The sequence below is a fragment of the Lissotriton vulgaris genome, chromosome 8 (assembly GCF_964263255.1).
Source record: "Lissotriton vulgaris chromosome 8, aLisVul1.2, whole genome shotgun sequence".
NCBI classification, from domain to species: Eukaryota; Metazoa; Chordata; class Amphibia; order Caudata; family Salamandridae; genus Lissotriton; species Lissotriton vulgaris.
Window position 1 is genome coordinate 117,599,310 of NC_141696.1, and position 21,362 is coordinate 117,620,671.

Below are 21,362 nucleotides of genomic sequence, written 5' to 3' on the forward strand. Positions count from 1 at the left end.
ATTAATAAGCCATGAACCTAATACCTTAGTCATGGTCAGGTTCTCTCTTGTTTTATTTAGACTAGTCACTGCTTCCTTCCTAATTGAACCACTCTCTGCCTTAGAATGTGCTTGTTGGTCTCTCTGTGAATGTGTGTGAGCACAGATGCATGTATTGGGTTGAGTTAGGCTGAGCATACTATGCATCTTACTTCATTATTTATAATTTGGCTTATTGCCCTTCCTTGTGATCTCTTATCATTGACCTTTCATGCCTCTTCCTATTTCTTTTTAGAAAACCAAGATCAAACTCTATCTGCAGTTACAGTGAAGAGCGATACCCGCCCTTGCCCATCTGTGTCCTTTCCCGAGTGCCCTCGAGAGCTCTCTGTGTTTTGGTGAGGAACTGTTTTGGTCTTACAACATTGAACAAACATAAATATGTCTCTTTTCTTTGCTTCTCTGACTGAAAGGAAGTGTGTCAGGTAGCCACTGGGCAGGCAAAGTAAGTTATGGGGTCCATGCTCCCATCCACACATCCACTGAACCTACATGCACGATTTTTTAACTTTATTGTTACACACCAGTTCTCCAGTATTGGGTCTCTCATAGATTTCTATGCTTGAAAAATCCTGTAGTGGAAGTGGGAGTCCCACTTTATCTTTATAAAGCAGTAAAAGACATAACCATTGGCTACAATGCAACAACTAGTCACTGCAATAGCATATCTATATCCTTTTGTAAGAAGGAACAAACTTGAACCATAACCAATCAGGTTACAGGGCCATGTAGAACACTCCTAAGAGACTTTCTACCGTATGTCGTGTGAGAGGGGGTCTTCCTCAGCAGTTTCTTCAGTTGTCTCTTCAACTTTACCATGATACCATGTTGGAATCTTCTAAGAAAGGATTCTTCAGATCACGGGGATCTTGTGATAAGAAGAGGCTCCATGCTGAGGATCCTCATATAAATAATATTTATTGCCTATATCCGCACCATAAGGTAAAGGACTGCAAAATTAGTAGAACCTTTTCAACCAAACCTCTCAAGGATGGAGAGGGGAGGTTAGTATAATGGCTGCAAGCACATAAAACCGAGACTGATGCTATCTCTGAGGAGGAAGGTAGTGCAGGCTCTAACACCTCTCATGATAAATCAAAGAGGAAGATTGAAAGTTGTCAAGGGCCACCACAAGGTCCTAAGCTCTTAAAAAGACACACCACAGCGTCTCCAAATAGCTCCTCACAAAAAGGAAAGCTTTCAGCTCCTTCTAAAATAAAATCTCACCCTCCATCGTCTGTTTTGGCCTTAAAACCTGCAAAATCTTCCTCTGACTCTTCATTAATAAAGAGCACGCTCGCGATGAAGTCCTTGTCGATGACGGCAACGCCTTTGAAACCATCATCAACGTCTACGCGTCTAAAATCTTTGACGATGGTCACATTTCCTTTGTCGACCAAGATTGCACCGTTGGTGGCTGTACAGCGACAAGCACCACACCGTTGACGACAACCACCTTGTCGAGGACGAACACGTCTACAACGTTGAAGATGACAACCTCGTTGTCGATAACCATCGTTTCACCATCAGCTCCATTTTTACCACCGTCGAAGTAGAATTTGTCGACGACGACGCTGTTGAAATCGAGAAGGCCTTCAAATCTGCATCTCACACTGGATTTGGCACTGTCAACAACACCATTGGCAAGACATTTTCCTACAGGACCCAACACAAATATCTTGTTTACCACCTAGTAACTTATTTGACTTACAAGCATCAGATGATGGACCTTTTGGGCCAGCTAGTAGCCCATTACTGCTCCATGTGAAGTATCACCAGGATGAGGAGCAGGAATAATCAGCCTATTCTGAGCAAGAATTTAAATATCAGTGTTACAGAGGCTAATCTCTGCTATATTTGGGTCCTACTCATGAACCCCTGGACCAGCTTCCAGTGGCCTTAGTACCAGACTTGTAGGCAATGTTGCAGGACTATAATAGACATTTTCCTTAACAAGAGAGAGCAACACCACCACATCCGCCACCAGCTCCATCTCCAGCATCTCCACCTCGTATGCCTCCACCAATGCCTTGAATGATGCCCGCTTCAAACATTGCCATGCCACCAAGACAGGATGCATCTTCCTCCTATTCCGACAGGGAGGAAGGAGAACCTAAGGATACCCATCCAGCTGCCAACAAGTAGGGTGAATATCTTATTCCCACACCATCCCCCCAGCACCTCAACCAGCAGGTTCACCACCAGCGGATATAGGTGGTTTTCACACCTCAGGGAGACGGCAGCTACGCAATTTCAACATCCAATGACAGGCAAGCAGTCTGACTATGTTCTTTACTTCCTCCTTAAATTTTCAATACCTTAAATACATTAAGCCAGAGTTCTTCAAACTGTGGGGCGCGCCCCCTGGGGTACGCGACACCATCCCAGGGGGGGCCCCACTCCTCTCTAAACCCTTTGTTCCCTGCGTCCATCGCAACTCTCCCTGGAGAACTCTGGTATGGTTGGAGGGAGGAGGGAGGGGAAATCGACGGGGCACTACCAGCCTGTGCTTTTGTCTGGGTAATTCTCCCAGGAGGGGGTTAATTCACGGAGTAGACAGCTTCAGCTGCAGTGGGAGGCAAGGAGTCTCCTCTTCTAAAACCGAAAGCAAACAAACAGACATGCTTTCGGTTTTAGCAGAGGAGACCCCTCACCTCCCGCTGCACCTGAAGCCTTTCAGCTCCAAATTAACCCCCTCTTGAGAGAGTTAGATAACAGAGGCACAGCAAGTGCTCCATGGACCCATGTGACTCTTAAAGTATATCCATTTGTATCTCTTCCTTGAGTGACTTTACTACTTGTACATTTGCAATTTTTCTTTCTGTTTGTTTCTCTTCCTTGTGTGACTTTACATCTTGTACATTGGCAATTTTTTCTGTTTGTATCTTTTACGTAACGCATGTAATCCTAAGTCCTTATGTTTTGCAACTGGTTTTTATGTAAAGCGCTCTGGCACCTTCGGGTAAAGTTTGCGCTATATAAAATCGCATTAAATAAAAAATATATAAATTAGCTGGGTAGCTAACAAAAGGTAGAATTGATGTGCAGTAACCAGCAGATTTAACACAGGTTCAGAGACCAATACTTCCAATGCAGCTGCTACACCACTGGGAGCTAAGCTCACGTAAGATACATTTTAAAAAAACTTACATATCCCCAAAAGTCAAGATGTACATTTGAAAAGGAATGTGAACACCTGTATTGGATGGAAGAGAACGTCAAATATTTGCAAATTGGTAGTTTAGGTTAAAAGTGCATTCCTGGATATCAAAATCCCAAAATAACTGGCAGAACTAGGAAATAAGAGGCAGAGCAATCATTTCTTAAATTGTGACAACAAACAAACAAACAAATAAATACGCACATCCATGCTGTTGCCCAAATTTGTTTTGGTGGCTACTGCTGTATGTTGTACATAGCGTGTTTCTATCATTTACTTTTAATGTGCTAGAGTCTATTACAGACATTTTGCAGACAAAATGTTTATGCATCATGCAACATCCATGTAAATTTTTTATTTTAGATCAATACATGACCTCACATATGAGAAATGGAAGGGTGTGACAGATTATTTGCAGTAATATTATTGAACTGCTGTTGTGTTATATACTGAAAACACACATCACTATCCCTGAATATCCAATGTACACACATTTAGTATTTCACCAAAGAAGGCATGAAAGAGATGAGACTGGATCATAAAATCAAAGCTGGTCCGAACAGGGACCCCGAAAATACATTTGGCCCACAGGCCCCAAAATCCTTAAAACGTCCCTGAAAGTTTCTTTTAAAATTGCACAGGCTGCCGCGCAAAATGCAAGCCAGCCATGTGTTGTTTAAACAGCCTGCAAATTGCTAAATATGGTTATGAATAACAAGTATATATTCATTTGTAATGTGACTTTTCTGTCTTTGTTCCCTTTTATGATCAATCATGGATCATTCATGCAGGTCTAGAAAACAATTAAAAGCTCTTTCTGTTTATATTTGCTGTTCACAGTCTGCACAGACAAGTGCTGAAATATAATGAGCTGGCAACCCTAATCATAGGACTGGACGTTTGTTGAGGGATCAGCACATTATTTATTTCCTCCACCCTGATCCCTGGTTACTGCCATATTAGCAATGGTTTAACACATTTGAAACCCTATGCTGCCGTCAATAACATGCTGAGTTACTTCAAGTGTCTGGGAATGCACCCTGCATTCAGACTACTCACTCCTCATTCTCACCCTTCACTTTCACCCTCACCCAGCACTCACACTGATCTCGATGCACTCACACCATTCACCAACTTGCCCTCCACTCACAGTGATCAATCTGCGCTCATACTGATCACCATGCACTCACACCATTCACCCGCACACCCCTCCCTCAAACTAACAACATGCACTCACATCATTCACCCACTTACCCTCCACTCACAGTGATCACTCTGCACTCACAATGCACTTGCGCTGTTCACCCTGTACCTCACCCCGCAGTCACAAGAGCACACTACTCAACCTACACTCGTGACACTTCACTCACCTGTCCCCCTCACTGCTCCATCTGCAATATCACTCCAATAAGCCCACCACTAACCATACATTCATTTGTCCCACTCTGCACTACCATGCACACCCAAATTCATATGGTCACCTCACTCACCCCTGTACGGAATGTGCGCGTGGCGGTCAATTCCAGAAATTTCTGTCAGGTGGTGGGGGGGCCCAACATCTAAAAAAATTCAGCTGGGGGGGCTCAACCTACAAAAGTTTGAAGACCTCTGCATTAAGCACACTGTAAATATTACAACCGTCATGAACCTTAAGGATCCTCTCCATAAAGTCCTGTCACACAGATCCGAATGTACAGAGAAACTATTCCTCAGAAATGCCTTTAAATTATAGTCATTGTTTTGTTTCTATCTCCCACCGTTTCAAATCGAATAATCTCCAAATATAAATGTTCAAATTCACTTCCTTTGCACATTTGTGTTCTTAGAATATTTATCTGAAGATAGTGATGCATTCCAGAATGTAAAAGTGGCTTTGGAACATACTCTTCTCAAGTTCTCATGGGTTTCAGATAGAAAAATCCCAGCTGCTGCAAGTAAACATCTTGCTTGCTAACTAGGACCTTGAGGAAACATAAAAGATTGCTCCTACTATTCCCAAATGTCAAGACAGTTCTGAACTAATGAGCAATGTAGTTTGTGCATGGTGCCATTGCATAGTGCATACTCCAACGATGCCTTTTAACGCAGATGTTGCCAGACCTTATCTTTCTAGGAACTGTGTTAGTGCAAGTTCAATTAATGACATAAATACATTATCTAATGCCACATTCGTCTGGGTCACATGTCTGCTCCTCACCATGACAAGGTCAAATAAGAATACATACAGACATATAATCAAAATTATGTACGCTGAATTGAAATCCTTTCGCCTTATATGTTCATAAGGAAAATTCTGGGAGGGATACCTTAATGCACTTAATGTGTCAGACATCCCTAAACTTATGTCAGAAATTCCGATATCTGATAAGATTTAGAATAGACGGACTGCCGCTTGACCACTTACCAGCAGTGCTCCTTCGCACATATCATCACCTACGATTCAGTCAAGAGATGGTCTCACCTGCTGTCAGCACACTTCGTAGTTGATGCATTTCACCTGAAGACTTGAAGTCGATAAAGCCAAGTCCCTGAGGAAGCCTGACTGACTGCTACCGCAGTGGGTGTTTGTTCTCCACGGGGAACCATGTCTTCACGTCTCCACTGATAAAAACAGTCTTTGCTGTCAACAAGGTATGCAGTGTATCTCTTCTCCCTAAGAAAATCTAGATTGCAAGTTGCACTGCATTCCATGCTCTCATAGTATAGAGCGTAGAAGTAGGCATTAGAGTGTTAGGTTCCAGATAAACATTTTAAATAACATTTGAACAGTGTTGGAAATGTTCATTATATTCTTGTTAGTTATACCTTGTCTTGTTGCTGTTTTTGTAATATTCTGTGTAGTTGTTTTAGATGTGCTAAGAAACAGATTGTTCCTATAGTAATAAATACTTTTAACTTAAGTGTTCCTTCTTCTTAGTACAGTGTGTGTGATACTGTGAATAGCAAAATAAGGTTGTTGCTGCTTTCATGGTGCCCCTGATCACTCTATGGGATTGTTATTAACCTAACTTCTGTGCCAGTGACACATTGAAGAGTGTTTTGCAGGGCTACAATAACTTGTCTTTCACATTCATCTCTGGTGCATTGAGCGTCAAGAACCATTGCCAGCGAGCTGTGAGTCCTTCCTTTCCACTTCTTACTTCATCCATTTTAGTGGAATGGAAGCATCACATGCCATCTTTAGAGAGTGAAAAAAGGTTCCAAGACTATATGAGTGCAGAATATTTTGCAACATGCCTATGCTCTGAAGGTTGAAGATTCTTCCATTACTGTTGTTTCAAAAATGGCTGACAATTACTACCTTCTAGAACTGCAGAAAGATTTGTCTGTCTATGTAAAAGCAAGGGATTTACTCTTTGTTCTTTGAGGTACAAAAGAAAAGTCTGGCACAAGAATTCAGACATATACTTGATCTCAAGAAGTGACGACGTGGATCAGAAAGAAATACTTCAGGAAGTTGGTCGTTCATCAGATCTTCTGTCAACTCTTACAGGTTTCTGGGAATGTGGCAGTGACTTACTTGGTGCATACTTTAAACATTCCAAAACATTGCCGTTTGTAGGGTGTGGATGCTATCAGTACAAAGTCCCTGTATTAACGCTTATATCAGCACCATGAATGTTGTAAAGTCCATGGTAGTGGTAGAAAAACATCTTGGAAATACTATGAGGCATATGAGCTGCAGAATTCATACTTTTGCATAGATCGCCATCTGGTATTGGGCTTGGATGCTTGCACCTTGTTTTTGTCTTGGAAGAAGACTTTTGTAGTCACAAGATAGGTGACTCCTCCCTTGTACGACAGTGCGCATGGGCATCGACTTCATCCTCAGATTGTTGGCCCCAGTGTGGAGCTAAATTCCAACAGAGCGACCAACACAAATTCTGCAACCTTTGCCTCTCACCCAAACACGTAGAGAAAGATTGCCAAGCCTGCGCCTACTTATGCTCCAAGAAGACTATCCGTGATCGCCGGGCTCGACGACACGTTATGGTGCAACAGGCTGCACCGGTGCCAGAAGACATCTTCGATGAAGGCCCGGGTGTTTCCAGAGGCTGAGGATTCGCAGGATCTCGACATTGTATCCGAAGCAGATGACTCCGACTCCGATGACCACATCACTCCAGGTCAACGAGTGAGTACAGCTGCCCCTGCCCCAACCCCACACGAAACGAAGAAGGCTCTGGTCAAGACTTCGCCTGAAGGCCTTAGTCGCGACCAAAAGAAAACTACAGAAGCCCCGCCTCCGGGCCCCGCTCCGAAGACAAATGAGAATCCTTCCGGCAGCTCGGGACCCAGCAAGCCGCATGTCGGTGCCCCAAAAACACCTTTGGTGCCGAAAGCAGGAACACATCCCGCTGTCTCAAAGAAGGCCTCGGTACCAAGCACTTCGGCAACAAAAGAACAAAAGGCCTGGGATCCAAAGACACCTCGAAAATCTTCAGATCCCAAAAAGATTTTGAACTCAACGCCAAAGGTCCCAAAAACCCCTTCTAAGGCTCCAGAGCAGAAATCTAAACCGCGTTCGGAAACGAAAAAATCGGCGTCGACGAGGAAGAACTGTTTCTACCAGATCCCATCGATCCGAAACAGAAAACACTGCATGTGGACCCTAAAACAAGCCATATTATCAGTATCTTGAAGAACAAAAGGAAATTGGACACCCCACACATTCCTGATGTGCCTGTGAGGAAAAGAGACTGTGCAACTTCACCATGAAGACCCTCTTCTCCTGTTCTTCCTACGCAGCCTTTCTCTCCTCCAAAGTCTCCCATACTTGCTCCATACTCACCACCACCACAGGATGATGATGACTTGGGGGGTGAGGGTGGAAATAATGACCTTTTAAAGATCCTGATAAGGACACTAACATACCCCAGGCCACATGGGGTGACTACAATGACCCAGTAGATCCTACAGACCTTCCTGATCCAGATGCATACCCAACAAGGCCCTTTCCCCCAGATGACGACATTGGTTTTAGTCAGCTCATGTCATGGAGTTCAAATGCATTCAGATCCCACAGAGGACGATTTCCTGGGAGACACTTTTCACAGACACAAAGGACAGTAGAAACATTACCCATGCTCAAAGGTGTCATCAAACATACTCCAGATGTCTTCAAAGACCCTGTCAGGACCAGGATTCTCAATCCTCGGATTGATAAAAAATATAAACCTGCCCCTAATGATCCCACCTACATTAAAGGCCAATTCCCCTTAGATTCCCCGGTAGTGACCAATACTGGGAAGCATGCCAACTCTCAGACCTCCGGTGATGCTCCACCTGCAGACAAAGAGTCTAAATTACTAGACACTTCAGGCCAACGAGTTGCCTCCCAGGCAGCTAATCACTGGGGGATAACTAATGCACAAGCATTACTTGCCAGATATGAAAGGGCTCACTACGACAAGCTTGAGGGCCTAATGCAGCATTTGCCTGACCAATACAAGGCCAAAGCCAATTATTTGATTCAGGAGGACAAATTAATCGCAAATGCATAAATTAAATGTGTCCTTGATGCAGCTAACACTGCATCTAGATAAATCAACACAAGTGTGTTATTACGAAGGCATGCATGGTTGCGCATTTCTGGGTTCAAACAAGAAGTGAAGACTACTACCCTGAATCAGACGTTCAATCAGAGGTGGGTCCTGGGGAAATAACAACAAAGGGGAGGCCGAGGTAACAACACTCGCACCTCCCCCACTAACAAACAATGACTTCCCTCCACTCCGGTCGGAGGAAGACTCTCCCAGTTCCTACCTGTCTGGAATTCAATCACTACAGACAGGTGGGTAAAACAAATTATCCAGTATGGTTACTGCCTGGAACTTACTGCAACTCTCCCAGCATACCGCCCAAACAGCCTCTAATGTTCATGCAACATCTAACGCTACTGAAACCAGACGTCCTCTCACTTCTTCAAAAGCACGCAATAAGAACCAGTTCCTCTAGAAAATCAAGGGACAGGGGTTTACTTCCTGTACTTTCTAATCCCCAAAAAGGAAGGTATTCTCAGGCCAATTCTGGACCTCAGACCTCTCAATTTCTATGTACAGTCAGATCATTTCCACATGATCCTTTTCCAGCAGGTCCTTCCACTACTGCAACAAGCCGACTTCCTTGCCACATTAGATCTCAAGGATGCCAACTTCCATATTCCCATACACCCTGCCCACAAGAAATATCTAAGGTTCACAGTGGACGGCCAACACTATCAGTTCAAGGTTGTCCCATTTGGAGTAACTACAGCACCCAGGGTCTTCACTAAGTGTCTCACTGTAGTTGCCGCACATTTGCAAAGACATCACTTCCATGTGTTTCTATACCTGGACGACTGGCTTATAAAAGCCAAGTCACACAGTCAGTGTGTTCATCACACTCGCCAAACAATTCAGCTGCTACACCACTTGGGGTTCACAATAACCCATGCCATGTCACATCTACAGCCCTCCTACCTACATCAGTATCTAGGGGCCACGTTAGACACTTACAAGGCTCTGCCATACCCCAATCCAGCCAGGATAGCCAGTATGCAAACACTCATGACAAAATTCCAACCCCAACACTCCCTTCCAGCTCTAGTGTTTATGCAGCTCATAAGAATGATGGCCCCTTGCATTTTCTTAGTACCTCATTCAAGACTTCAGATGCGCCCCTTACAAGAACGCTCAACACGGCACTGGAATCAGGCTCAAAGTCAACTTACAGATCTGGTGTTGGTGGACAGCTGCACAGATCGTTCTCTGCAGTGGTGGCACACAAAAAACCTTTCCAGAGGGCTGCCATTCCTAGAGCCAATTCCACAGATAGTGCTAACAGCGGAAGCATCACTCATCGGCTGGGGAGCCCATCTTCTAAACCACACAATTCAGGGCAGGTGGACCACTCAACAAAAAGTGCTCCACATCAATCACCTAGAATTACTAGCATTATTTCTAGCGTTAAAGTTGCAGCTGTCTCATCTAGCGCAAAGCATATGGAGATGGGCCATTCTGCCATTCCGCAAAACATATATCTTCTGGCAGAAAATCTTCCAGGAGTGCACAATCACATTGCGGATCAAACACAGCAGATACACGAATGGGAACTTCATCCTCAAGTTCTTTAACTATTTTTCAAGATGTGGGGGCCACCCAGACATAGATCTGTTCGCCACACACGCAAACGCAAAATGCGCAACCTTTGCCGCCGGTTTCCACACCCACAGTCCAAGGGCAATGCGATATGGGTGAACTGGTCAGGCAGATTTGCGTATGCTTTTCCGCCACTCCCACTCATTCCGCTAGTAGTACGCCAGCTCAAGCAACAGTCTCTCAAGATCATCCTAGTTGCTCCCACATGGGCACGGCAACCATGGTTCACAACACTCCTCGAACTCTCAGTAGTTCCACACCAAAAACTATGTCTCTCCCCAAAACTGCTGACGCAGAACCGTGGAGAGATAAGGCACCCAAATCCAGCACAACTGAATCTGGCAATCTGGCTCCTAAAGTCCGAGAGTTTGGTTACCTTAACCTCCCACCGGACTGTATGAACATTATCAAAGAAGCCAGACACCCTACTACTAGAGCTTGCTATGTAGCCAAATGTAAACGATTCGTCATTTACTGCAATAACAACAAAATTGACCCACTAAATGCTTCCATTCAAAACATCATTTGCTATTTGCTTCATCTATAAAGATGTAATCTAGCATACTCGTCCATAAGATTACATCTGGCTGCCCTTGCCACCTTCCTACAAAACAGACATTTGTCATTGTTTAGAGTACCCTCTATCAAAGCCTTTATGGAAGGCCTTAAAAGGATAATTCCTCCCACACTGCCACCTTCTCCGGTGTGGAAACTAAACATTGTCCTTACTAGGCTCATGGGTCCCCCTTTTGAGCCTTTACACAAATTTGAACTGCAGTTCCTTACTTGGAAAGTAGCTTTCCTTGTCGCAATCACCTCTCTCAGGAGAGTAAGTGAGATCCAGGCTTTAACCATACCTCAACCATTCTTACAAATACATCGTAACAAGGTGGTTCTTAGAACAAATCCTAAATTCTCCAGTATTGGGGTGTCTTTCATAGATTCACATGCCTGAATCATTCCCCGTCGTTGGAGTGGGAGTCCCACGGTTATAAAAAAGCAATAAATATGCCCATAATGACCAAAAAACTTTGGTAACATGAAAACCAGGAAGTAAAGTAGCCCAAAGCTACCAAGAAAAATCTATGACTATCATAGTCATTATACATAGTCCAAACTGCAGCCAATCAGGCAACAGCACCCACCAGAATGTTCTCCTCAGAGGCTCAGGCTCTCAGATTTTCTATTGCACGTCGTGTGAAGGGAGTCTTCCTGAGCTCTGCTCAGTTCTTCTCAATTCTTCTCACTTCTTCAGGAATTTTCTACTCTTAGGATGTCTTCGACTAAGAAATCCTTATTCAGGCCTTGTGAATCTTGTAGTAAGCTACGGCTTTTCTGTGAAGATCCCCACAAGAAATGCATCTATTGCCTATACCCAGATCATCATGTGAGAGACTGCAAGATATGCAGGACCTTCCCTCAATAAACCCTCAGGGACAGAGAGGGCCGTCTACTTCTGCGGCTACAGAAGCTTAAAGATAAGGACAATCCAGATTCTGAGGTGGGAAGTATTGCCTATGGGTCATCTGTGTCCTTTAGGAAGAGGGCTGCTGAAGAGGTTTTGTCTTCTCCTGGGGCAAAGGTGTTGAGGAAACCACAACAACCCTCTAAGGATTCTGAAGGGCCTACCACTTCTAAGAAGGCTACTCCACCTGCCAAGGGCAAACCTTTGCTGCCTTCCACGCCCCCAAGAAGGTCAGTAAAAATGTTACCTCCTAAGCCAACTTCTGAGAAGATTCTCCGTCAGAAATAGACCCCATCATCAACTACGTAATCGACGACCCCTTCGTTTACGAAGATTCCCGTTGACGCAACATCTACATCAACGGTGACCTTCTCCTCACCTAAGTCCCAAACGATTATGTCGTCTGCGTCATCCCCGTCGATGCTGGTCTCTGTTTCTGTATGACCCATCTCGTCGACGAAAGAGACTGTACCTATCGGCGGTGTTCCGTCGACGGCCAAGACTAGAAAAACCTCATCGACGACGGCCTCGTCGAGGGCCACTTCATCCTCATCGACGACTTCCTCGTAGACCGCGAGCTCGTCGTCGAGAACTACAAATCTTCGATGAAGACCACATCGTCGACAAAGCCCTCCTCGTTGTCGACGACGACTTCGTCGACGGACACTTCCTTGTCGACTTTTTCACCTTCCCTGACGATTCCATCGTCGACGGGCCCGTCGACGAGTCTCCCGTTGACGCAAAAATTGTCATCTTGTACGGAGCTACAAGTCTGGTCACCGTTTACGGCCTCAACATCTACGCCGTCTACGACGACACCTTCTCTGTAGCAGAGACGTGGTTCCACGCTTGAACCCACATCTCCATTACATCTTTCTCCCCATAAGGTACCTCTACAGGTTCCTGAGCAATTGCTGAACTCGGATGAAAGTGAAGAGGACTCCGAGGTGGATGACCGGTTTCGAGCAGCTAGAAGCCCTTCGAAGTTGTTCATAAAGTTCCAGAAAGATGATCCGGATGACCAACCTTCTCCTGAACCTGTGGCTTCACCTTCGGATAATATCCATACAGCTCAGATGCCTATAGCTTTATTGAATAATCTTCAACATATGCTAGACGACTATTACCGCCAGTTCCCACCATCTGAATCGGCAGAGTCCGTGCCACCTTCACTGGTTGCTCAAGCTTCCACTTCAGAATTCCGGTCTCCTAGACCACCTTCGCCAGTGGCTTCGCATCATTCTCCTGAAGCACATTCATCGGATGATGAATATCTGTAGGAAGGTGAAGTAGACGAGAGATCTCTTTTGTCGGAGTGGGATGAGTACCAAATCTAAACCCCTTCTCCATCACCTCCGGCTCCTGCTGATTCTCCTCCAGTGGATATTGGAGGCTTCCACCTCCTCATGGAAATAGCAACTCAAAGATTCCTCATTCCTATGGGAACGAAGAAGGAAGAATGCTTCCTGTATGATTTTAAGGAACAGCCCAGGAAACAAGTACGGGTGATTCCCATTATAGATTGTATATGGAAGGAGGGATTGAAATAATGTCAACTCCTGCGTCTAGTCCTCCAGTCTTGCCACTTTTGAAGGAAATAATACAGATTAATATATTACCTGCTTCCTGGAAGGGCTCGATTATCTCTCCTATATTCAAATCAGGAGATAAATCACGACCAAGCAACTACAGACTGATCGCCCTCCTGGATAATGATGCCAAGTATTTTGCCGGGATCCTCTTGGAAGAATTACAGGCCTGGGCTACAGAAAATTCCTTAATCCCTGTAAATCAAACAGGTTTTGCCAAAACTGTTGGGACAACAATGAACATCTTGAAAATGGGCCTGTTAATTGATAAAGCCAAAACCACCAAAATGCCAATCCACCTGTGCTTTATCGACTATAAGGCAGCCTTCGACCATATTAATCGGAATCTCCTGTGGTCCAAACTGAACAAGTGGGGGATCCCGAGGCCCTTGCTAGACCTACTGATTAACCTGCATAGTGACACATGGATACAGGTGAAGTTGGGTGATGGATCTCATCTGTCCAGACGCATCCCAACTAACAAGGGCCTAAAACAGGGATGTGTTTTGGCCCCAACCCTTTTTAATTTGTTCTTAAGTGATCTAATTCCGATTTTAAACAACTGTAATTCCCATGCACCGAAACTAGGAGGCCAAATACTACCATCATTACTGTATGCGGATGACATAGTGCTAATCAGTCAAACAAAAATAGGGCTGCAAAATCTTGTGGATGCAACTCGGTTGTACTCTGATGGTAATCAACTGACGATAAATCTACAGAAGACACAAACTATGTCAATTAACAAAAAAGGGAAAACCAATTATGGCTGGTTTTGGAACAACAACCGTATTGAAGACACAACAGTGTATAAGTACCTGGGAGTCAAAATCGACAACAGCGGCCAGTTTACCATTCAGAAAGCAAGCATTAGAGGAAAAGGCATTGCGATATCTATTTCACTAAAAAAATTAAATGGCAAACTCACTAGTCCATCTCTTCTGCCCCTGGCACAAGTTATAAGAGCTAAACTGCTGCCCACAATTACTTATGGGAGCGAAGTACAGAGAGGAAGGCATGCGGCGACTCTAGATAGAACTGTGGCAGCGGCATATAGAACCATATTCAGCTTGCCAAAACAAAACTCTCCGGCCCAACTCAGGCTGGAATTTGTAGGCCAGAAGCAGTCTCTGGCAAGACAAAGTGCATACATAATCACTTGGGATAAAGTCCATAAGGCAAACAAAGGAATCCTAAATAGCTACATATGGTCAGAATTGGAACGGAATCCGGCATCGCCAGCCGCCAGATATTTAAAAAACGGCCTAGTGAATCTAGGGTTACAGGAGCTGTGGAACACCCCTACTAATCATATTACGTTCAAAAGATTAGTAAAGAAAACAATAAAACACCTCTCATGGATTGAAGATAAAGCGTGTGTTGCAATGAGGTCACATGGGTGGATTATCCTAAACTCCTAATCTAAACAAGGCTAACAGAGTTATCTTGACCTCGGGTACTCACGTTATATAAAACTGAAGTTCCTCAAATATAGACTGGGCGTGTTACCTTGCACACGCCATTTCCCGCAGTGGCTGAGGGTTAATGGGGGAACCCTCTGTCGTTTATGCGGCATGGCGCATGAAGATATGGAACATTTGCTGTGCTCCTGTGATAAGTTGTTGGTGGAAAGGAATCGGTTATTGAAATACCATTTCAACCAGCGTGGAATACGCTCACGAAGACAGGCAGTTCTTGCCTGCTTTGCACCCAGCGACCCGCAGTTGAACTGTAGCCTGGTGAAGTACTTGATAGAGGTAGAAACAAAGATGCAGAAAATTGACCCTCCGTCATGTTTTTAGAGGGTATTAAACAAAGCAGAATCCCTTACCGGTAGTCTATAAAGTATCAAATTAAGGAAGGTGGAAGAAAAGAGAATACTGGAACTCGTCCACTTGCCATAACTTACAGAGGACATTTAGAATAATATGTTTACTATTTTAATTCTCACTAACCTATATTAAATCTCATGATTTTTTGATAGGAATTATAAATATATATTTTATGTGAATGTAATTTTACTCAAGTGATGAAAAATGTATTGTGCGCAAATTAGTGTTTTTAAGGATGAATTGCAATGGTTTTAATTAACTATGCTAATAAACTATTTCTTACTTACTTACTCCTCCAGTCTTGCCCAGACTGGACAAGAAATATAAAGCGCCCGACAGGTCTCTAGCATGCCTCATAGGACATCCAAAGGCTGACTCCGTGATTGTGCAGGCTGCTCAAAGACGAGCTAGGCATCCATCTTCTCCAATCACAACCCCACCTGACAGGGACGGCAGGCGGCTGGACTCAATTGGAAAAAGAGTCTCCACCATGGCAGCAACAGCAGTCTGTGCGGCCAATTCATTAGCCATTCTGGGTCGGTACGACCGGCAAATGTGGTCAGACATTTCACCATATATCGATATGCTACCAGAGCCGTCAAAGGCTGAAGCTCTGAAGATACTACAAGAGGGGGAACGAATCTCTGCGGAGATTATTGATTCGGCAGTAGATGTCGCTTCCACAGGTTTCAAACAGCTAGCGGGTGCTGCTGTTCTACCTAGGCAAGGCTGGTTGAAGGCTACTTCGTTTCGCCAGGAGGTACAGGTAAAGACACTTGACATGCCGTTCGATGGAGAGGCTTTGTTCGGCCCACACGTAGAGGAAGCCCTGTAAACCATCAAAAAAGACACAGAAACAGCAAGATCTCTTGGGGCCTTGCAATTTCGTAAGCCGCCCTTTCGGGGTGCAAACGGACGTGGATCGTCCTCTAATCGAGGAAACTGTAGTCCACAAACATCCTACAAATCGTATCAAGGAAACCAGCGCTACTAATCACAAGGATATCAATCTTATGGTCAGGGCAACACTGCCTATTCTCAAAATAAAAAGAAAGCCTTCCTACCACGAAAAGATTCAAACCAGAAGCAATGAGAATCGCCACCTGCCACTGCTTCTGCCGCCACCCCATGTGAAGGTTGGAGGAAGTATCTTAAAATTTTACTAAAATTGGTCCTCAATGACATCGGACAAGTGGGTCCTACTCATTGTATCCAAAGGCCATGCTCTAGAATTCGAAAAGTTTCCTCCAAATTTCCCTCCAAGAGGCCCACCTCCAGCTCATTTCAAAGAGCTGTTTTCCCAGATAAATTTGATGATACAAAAAGGAGCGATCGAAAAAAGTCCCTCAATTGCAGACAGGAACAGGATTTTATTCAAGGTTTTTCCTAATAAAGAAAAAATCAGGAGAATGGCATCCCATTCTAGATCTTCGATCCCTCAACAAATACCTAAAGAAAATGTCATTCCGGATGTTAACGCTTCAAGAAATTCTTCAACTTTTGTCGGCAGGGGATCACATGGCCACCCTCGTCCTTCAAGATGCGTACTTCCACGTTCCCATTCTCCCCAGACGCAGTAAGTTCTTGCGTTTCAGAGTGGCTGGCAGGGACTTCCAGTTCAAAGTCCTTCCCTTTTGACTACGATCGGCACCCAGGGTATTTACGAAGGTCCTAGCTCCAGTAGCAGCGTACCTCTGTCTGGAAGGGATTTAAATATTTCCTTACTTGGACGACTGCCTTATCAAGGCGAGTTCTTTCTCAGACACAAACGCCCATGTCCAAAGATGTCTGTCTCTATTTCAGTCGCTGGGTCTCTCTATCAACCTCGACAAATCTCATCTTGTTCCTTCGCAAAGGCAATTAATTCAAGCCTTCGTATCAGACGAAAGACAACAAAGAATCCGCAAGCTGGCTCACAAGTTAAAATCAAAAAGGTCAGTTTCAGTCCGACAGTTCAAGTCCTTTCTGAGAAGGGTCTCTTCTTGCATCCCCTTGATACCCAACTGCCGCCTCAGAAGAGCACAACCAGCAATGGTTACAGGTCTCAGGATCATTCAAAGGTCTTATTCAGGTCACTCCTCGAATGCAAGAGGCCTTCCTCTGGTGGACTCAAAAAAGAAATGCAGAGAAGGGATGTGCATTTCTTCAAGAAGCGCTGAATTTTACAATCACCACAGACGCGTCCCTCGAGGGTTGGGGAGCACATCTTCAAGGGCTGACGGTCAGCGGAAAATGGAGCCCTCAACAATGGAAGTGGCATATCAATCTACTAGACCTATGAGCCATCATCTTAGCCCTGAAGTTGTTTCGGACAGTCATTCTAGGAGCCACAGTACTGATTTGCACAGGCAATACTACAAGTATGCATTACTTGAACAAACAGGGAGGAACAAGATCGGCTCTTCTTTCTCAAGAAGTCCAAGAAATATGGGATTGGGTGATACTGCACAAAATCAATCTCTTAGCAGTTCACGTGCCGGGAGTTTCAAATGTTCTGGCGGATTACCTTAGCAGGTCCACGGTGTCCATGCACGAATGGGACTACATCAGCCGACGGTGGGGTTATCCCGATCAGGACCTCCTTTCCCGAACTTCTCTTCCTATCAGTGTGCGATCCAATTCAATTTCGACCAGTACCTAATCTCCTGTCCATTCAGGACGGTCAGATTTGCCATCCGGATCCTGTATCGCTGAAATTAGCTGCATGGCGCCTGAGCACCTTGAATTCGCTCATCTGAATATCCTCACCAATTGCAAGGAAGTTCTGGCTAATGCTCGAGCGCCTGCCACAATAAATACATACAGACTTAAATGGAAAAGATTCTGCATGTGGTGTCAATCTACTGAGGTTCACCCGATTCACGCAACACCTGAGCAGATATTACTTTTTTTCTTACACTTAGCCAGATCAGGCCTCTCTCATTCAACTTTAAAGGTTTTTCTGACAGACATTTCAAGGTTCCAACAGGATGGGTTCAATTCTCTCTACTCTTCGAGGATAATGCAACAGTTTTTTAAGGGACTGTTTCAAACGTTTCCTCCTGTACGTCGTCCTCCTCCATCCTTGCATCTTAATGTGGTATTAGCGCAGCTCATGCGCCACCCCTTTTAACCTATTCATAGAGTGGATTTCAAATTTCTATCCTGGAAGGTTTCTATGCTGCTAGCATTGACTTCAACAAGAAGAGTCAGTGACATTCAGGCTTTCACCGTAAATTCACCTTTCTTGCAATTCACGTCCAATTCGGTGGTGCTATGCACAAATCCCAAATTTATGCTGAAGGTGCCTTCAGATTTTCACCTGAACGAACCAGTCATCTTGAAAACATTTTTTCCTAACCCGCAATCCCCTGCGGAAAGGGCGTTGCATACCCTTGACATCAAAAGATGTCTTAAGTTCTATTTGCTAAGGACCTCTACCATTCGTAAATCTGGTCAATTGTTTGTTGCCTACGGTAGAATACGGCAAGGACAAGCGGTGTCTAGACAGTCCATAGCTAGATGGATTTCTGCTGCTATTGACTTTTGCCATCAACAAGCTGGAAGACCTTTGCAGACAACTCCAAGAGCGAACTCTACGAGGACGGTCTCTTCCTCGACTGCTCTTTTCGCTGGTGTTCCTCTTCAGCAAATCTGCAGAGCAGCAACTTGGTCCAGCAGACACACTTTCAACAAGCATTACTGTTTGGAAGCTGGCAACAATAAGGCGAGCCTCTGTTTGTAGTGTATTTTGTAAATGTAGTGTATTTTTTAAAGCGCACAGCTGCCCCAACGGAGAGTCCCGGCGCTGTATAACGCTGTGGAACCCTTCCTGGCGCTCCCTGTGAGATGCCCCTCCTGGGCACCCCCAAGGTGAAGCCAGGCATCCCAGTGTCGTAGGGGCCGTTGTGGAGATTAAGCAAGCTATTGTCCAGAGTTACAGCATGGGACCCATGATTAGAGTAGGCACAGAGGCGAGAATTATCGAGTCCGCGGACAATGAGCCCAAGACCCTGCCGCGTCGGGACTTGAACCCTGGTCCTGGGCCTGATCTCTGCTTCAGAGTCTGCAGCTCTAACCAGTTAGCCACACTTCTCCACTTCCCTCCTCCTCTGTACTGCTTCTCAGACGCGTATTATCTTGCCTAATATTTAGTACATTCTCATGTGATTGCAAATTTTCATGTATTTATGCATATTAGCATTTTTAGTATGTGATTGCATATGCTTTCTATAAGCAGAATTATGTTACAAATAGAGTCTTCCAAGCATTATTTGGGTACTGCTATCTACTCTGATTCAGGCATGTGAATCTATGAAAGACACCCCAATACTGGAGAAGAACAATAGTTACTTACCTGTAATCTGTGGTTCTCCAGTATTGGTGTCTTTCATAGATTCGTATAACCAAAAAGATTCTATCAAAAAAGTGAATAGGTGATGGTTTTTATAATTTTTAACTGTTTTGGAAGTGGTGCTAGGCTCTCTCTTAAGCATGGAAAGATGGGAGCACGATGTGCTTGTTAAAATACCCCTCACACACTAAAAAACCGTTAGTGTCATGCTTCATCATAGGGGTCTTCCCGCCCCTATAACGGGACGGGGCGTGCTACGACCAGACGAACTACGCGGGAGCACTTAAATTGTGACAGAGGCTATGTGTGGGTGCATGGGTATCAGTGAAGGTGTAGGGACCTAACACTAGTGAGTATGAAAAAAGTGAAAAAAAATTAAAAATTCCCTGGCTTAGTAGAAAAAAACTATTTTATTAAATTCTCTAGCTGGGAACGTTAAGAAGGGGTTGTGTGGTAGAGCATTAGCTACTACCTAGTCGACATGTTTCGTAAGCAGTCCCCTACTGCTTACTCATCAGGACCAAATAGCGATCCCTACTTGTTAGTACTCAGTTCTATGAAGTTGTGCCTACTGTCCTACAAACAAATCTGCAAAAATAAGCTGGCTGTTTGGGCTTCGGGGCATGAGTTGGCCCAGGTGAAGCAAAAAAACAATGCAATAGGTATGAAAAATTGACCTAATGTGGTCTTTATCTCAATAATTGTCATAGCCCCATGAGTTTGCAGGCGAGGGGTATTCTGCGCAGTTTAATGTCTGCCAGAAAAAGAAATCATTGTTCCTACCCCCGTGAATCCTCGGAAGAGCACGGGGGTAGGAACAATGATTTCTTTTTCTGGCAGACATTAAACTGCGCAGAATACCCCTCGCCTGCAAACTCATGGGGCTATGACAATTATTGAGATAAAGACCACATTAGGTCAATTTTTCATACCTATTGCATTGTTTTTTTGCTTCACCTGGGCCAACTCATGCCCGAAGCCCAAACAGCCAGCTTATTTTTGCTGATTTGTTTGTAGGACAGTAGGCACAACTTCATAGAACTGAGTACTAACAAGTAGGGATCGCTATTTGGTCCTGATGAGTAAGCAGTAGGGGACTGCTTACGAAACATGTCGACTAGGTGGTAGCTAATGCTCTACCACACAACCCCTTCTTAACGTTCCCAGCTAGAGAATTTAATAAAATTGTTTTTTTCTACTAAGCCAGGGAATTTTTAAATTTTTTTTCACTTTTTTCACACTCACTAGTGTTAGGTCCCTACACCTTCACTGATACCCATGCACCCACACATAGCCTCTGTCACAATTTAAGTGCTCCCGCGTAGTTCGTCTGGTCGTAGCACGCCCCGTCCCGTTATAGGGGCGGGAAGACCCCTATGATGAAGCATGACACTAACGTTTTTTTTAGTGTGTGAGAGGTATTTTAACAAGCACATCGTGCTCCCATCTTTCCATGCTTAAGAGAGAGCCTAGCACCACTTCCAAAACAGTTAAAAATTATAAAAACCATCACCTATTCACTTTTTTGATAGAATCTTTTTGGTTATACGAGTCTTGCTCTGGAGGGTGATTCTGTCAGTACCTCTACGCTCCTCTTTTTGGTTTGGTCTTTCATAGATTCACATGCAACCCGCCCACCTCCCCTCAGAGGCTGGTTTATGCTCTTATCTCTTGGTTACACTCTTGTGCGAGAAAATCTGAGAGCCTAAGCCTCTGAGGAGAACATTCTGGTGGTTGCTGTCGCCTGATTGGCTGCAGTTTGGACTATGTATAATGATTCTGATAGTCATAGATGTGGAACTTTT

At 44.5% G+C, this 21,362-nt stretch overlaps 1 protein-coding gene across 1 annotated transcript in view; it reads left to right on the top strand.

Annotated features, from left to right (window-relative positions):
- The window catches only part of ATG16L2 (autophagy related 16 like 2), a 579,847-nt gene that overhangs the window by 285,067 nt on the left and 273,418 nt on the right, over positions 1 to 21,362 (top strand). The window contains exon 10 of the mRNA XM_086933798.1: positions 275 to 377. Within this exon, the coding sequence (XP_086789924.1) occupies positions 275 to 377 (103 nt within the window). The remainder of the gene's footprint in view (positions 1 to 274; positions 378 to 21,362) is intronic.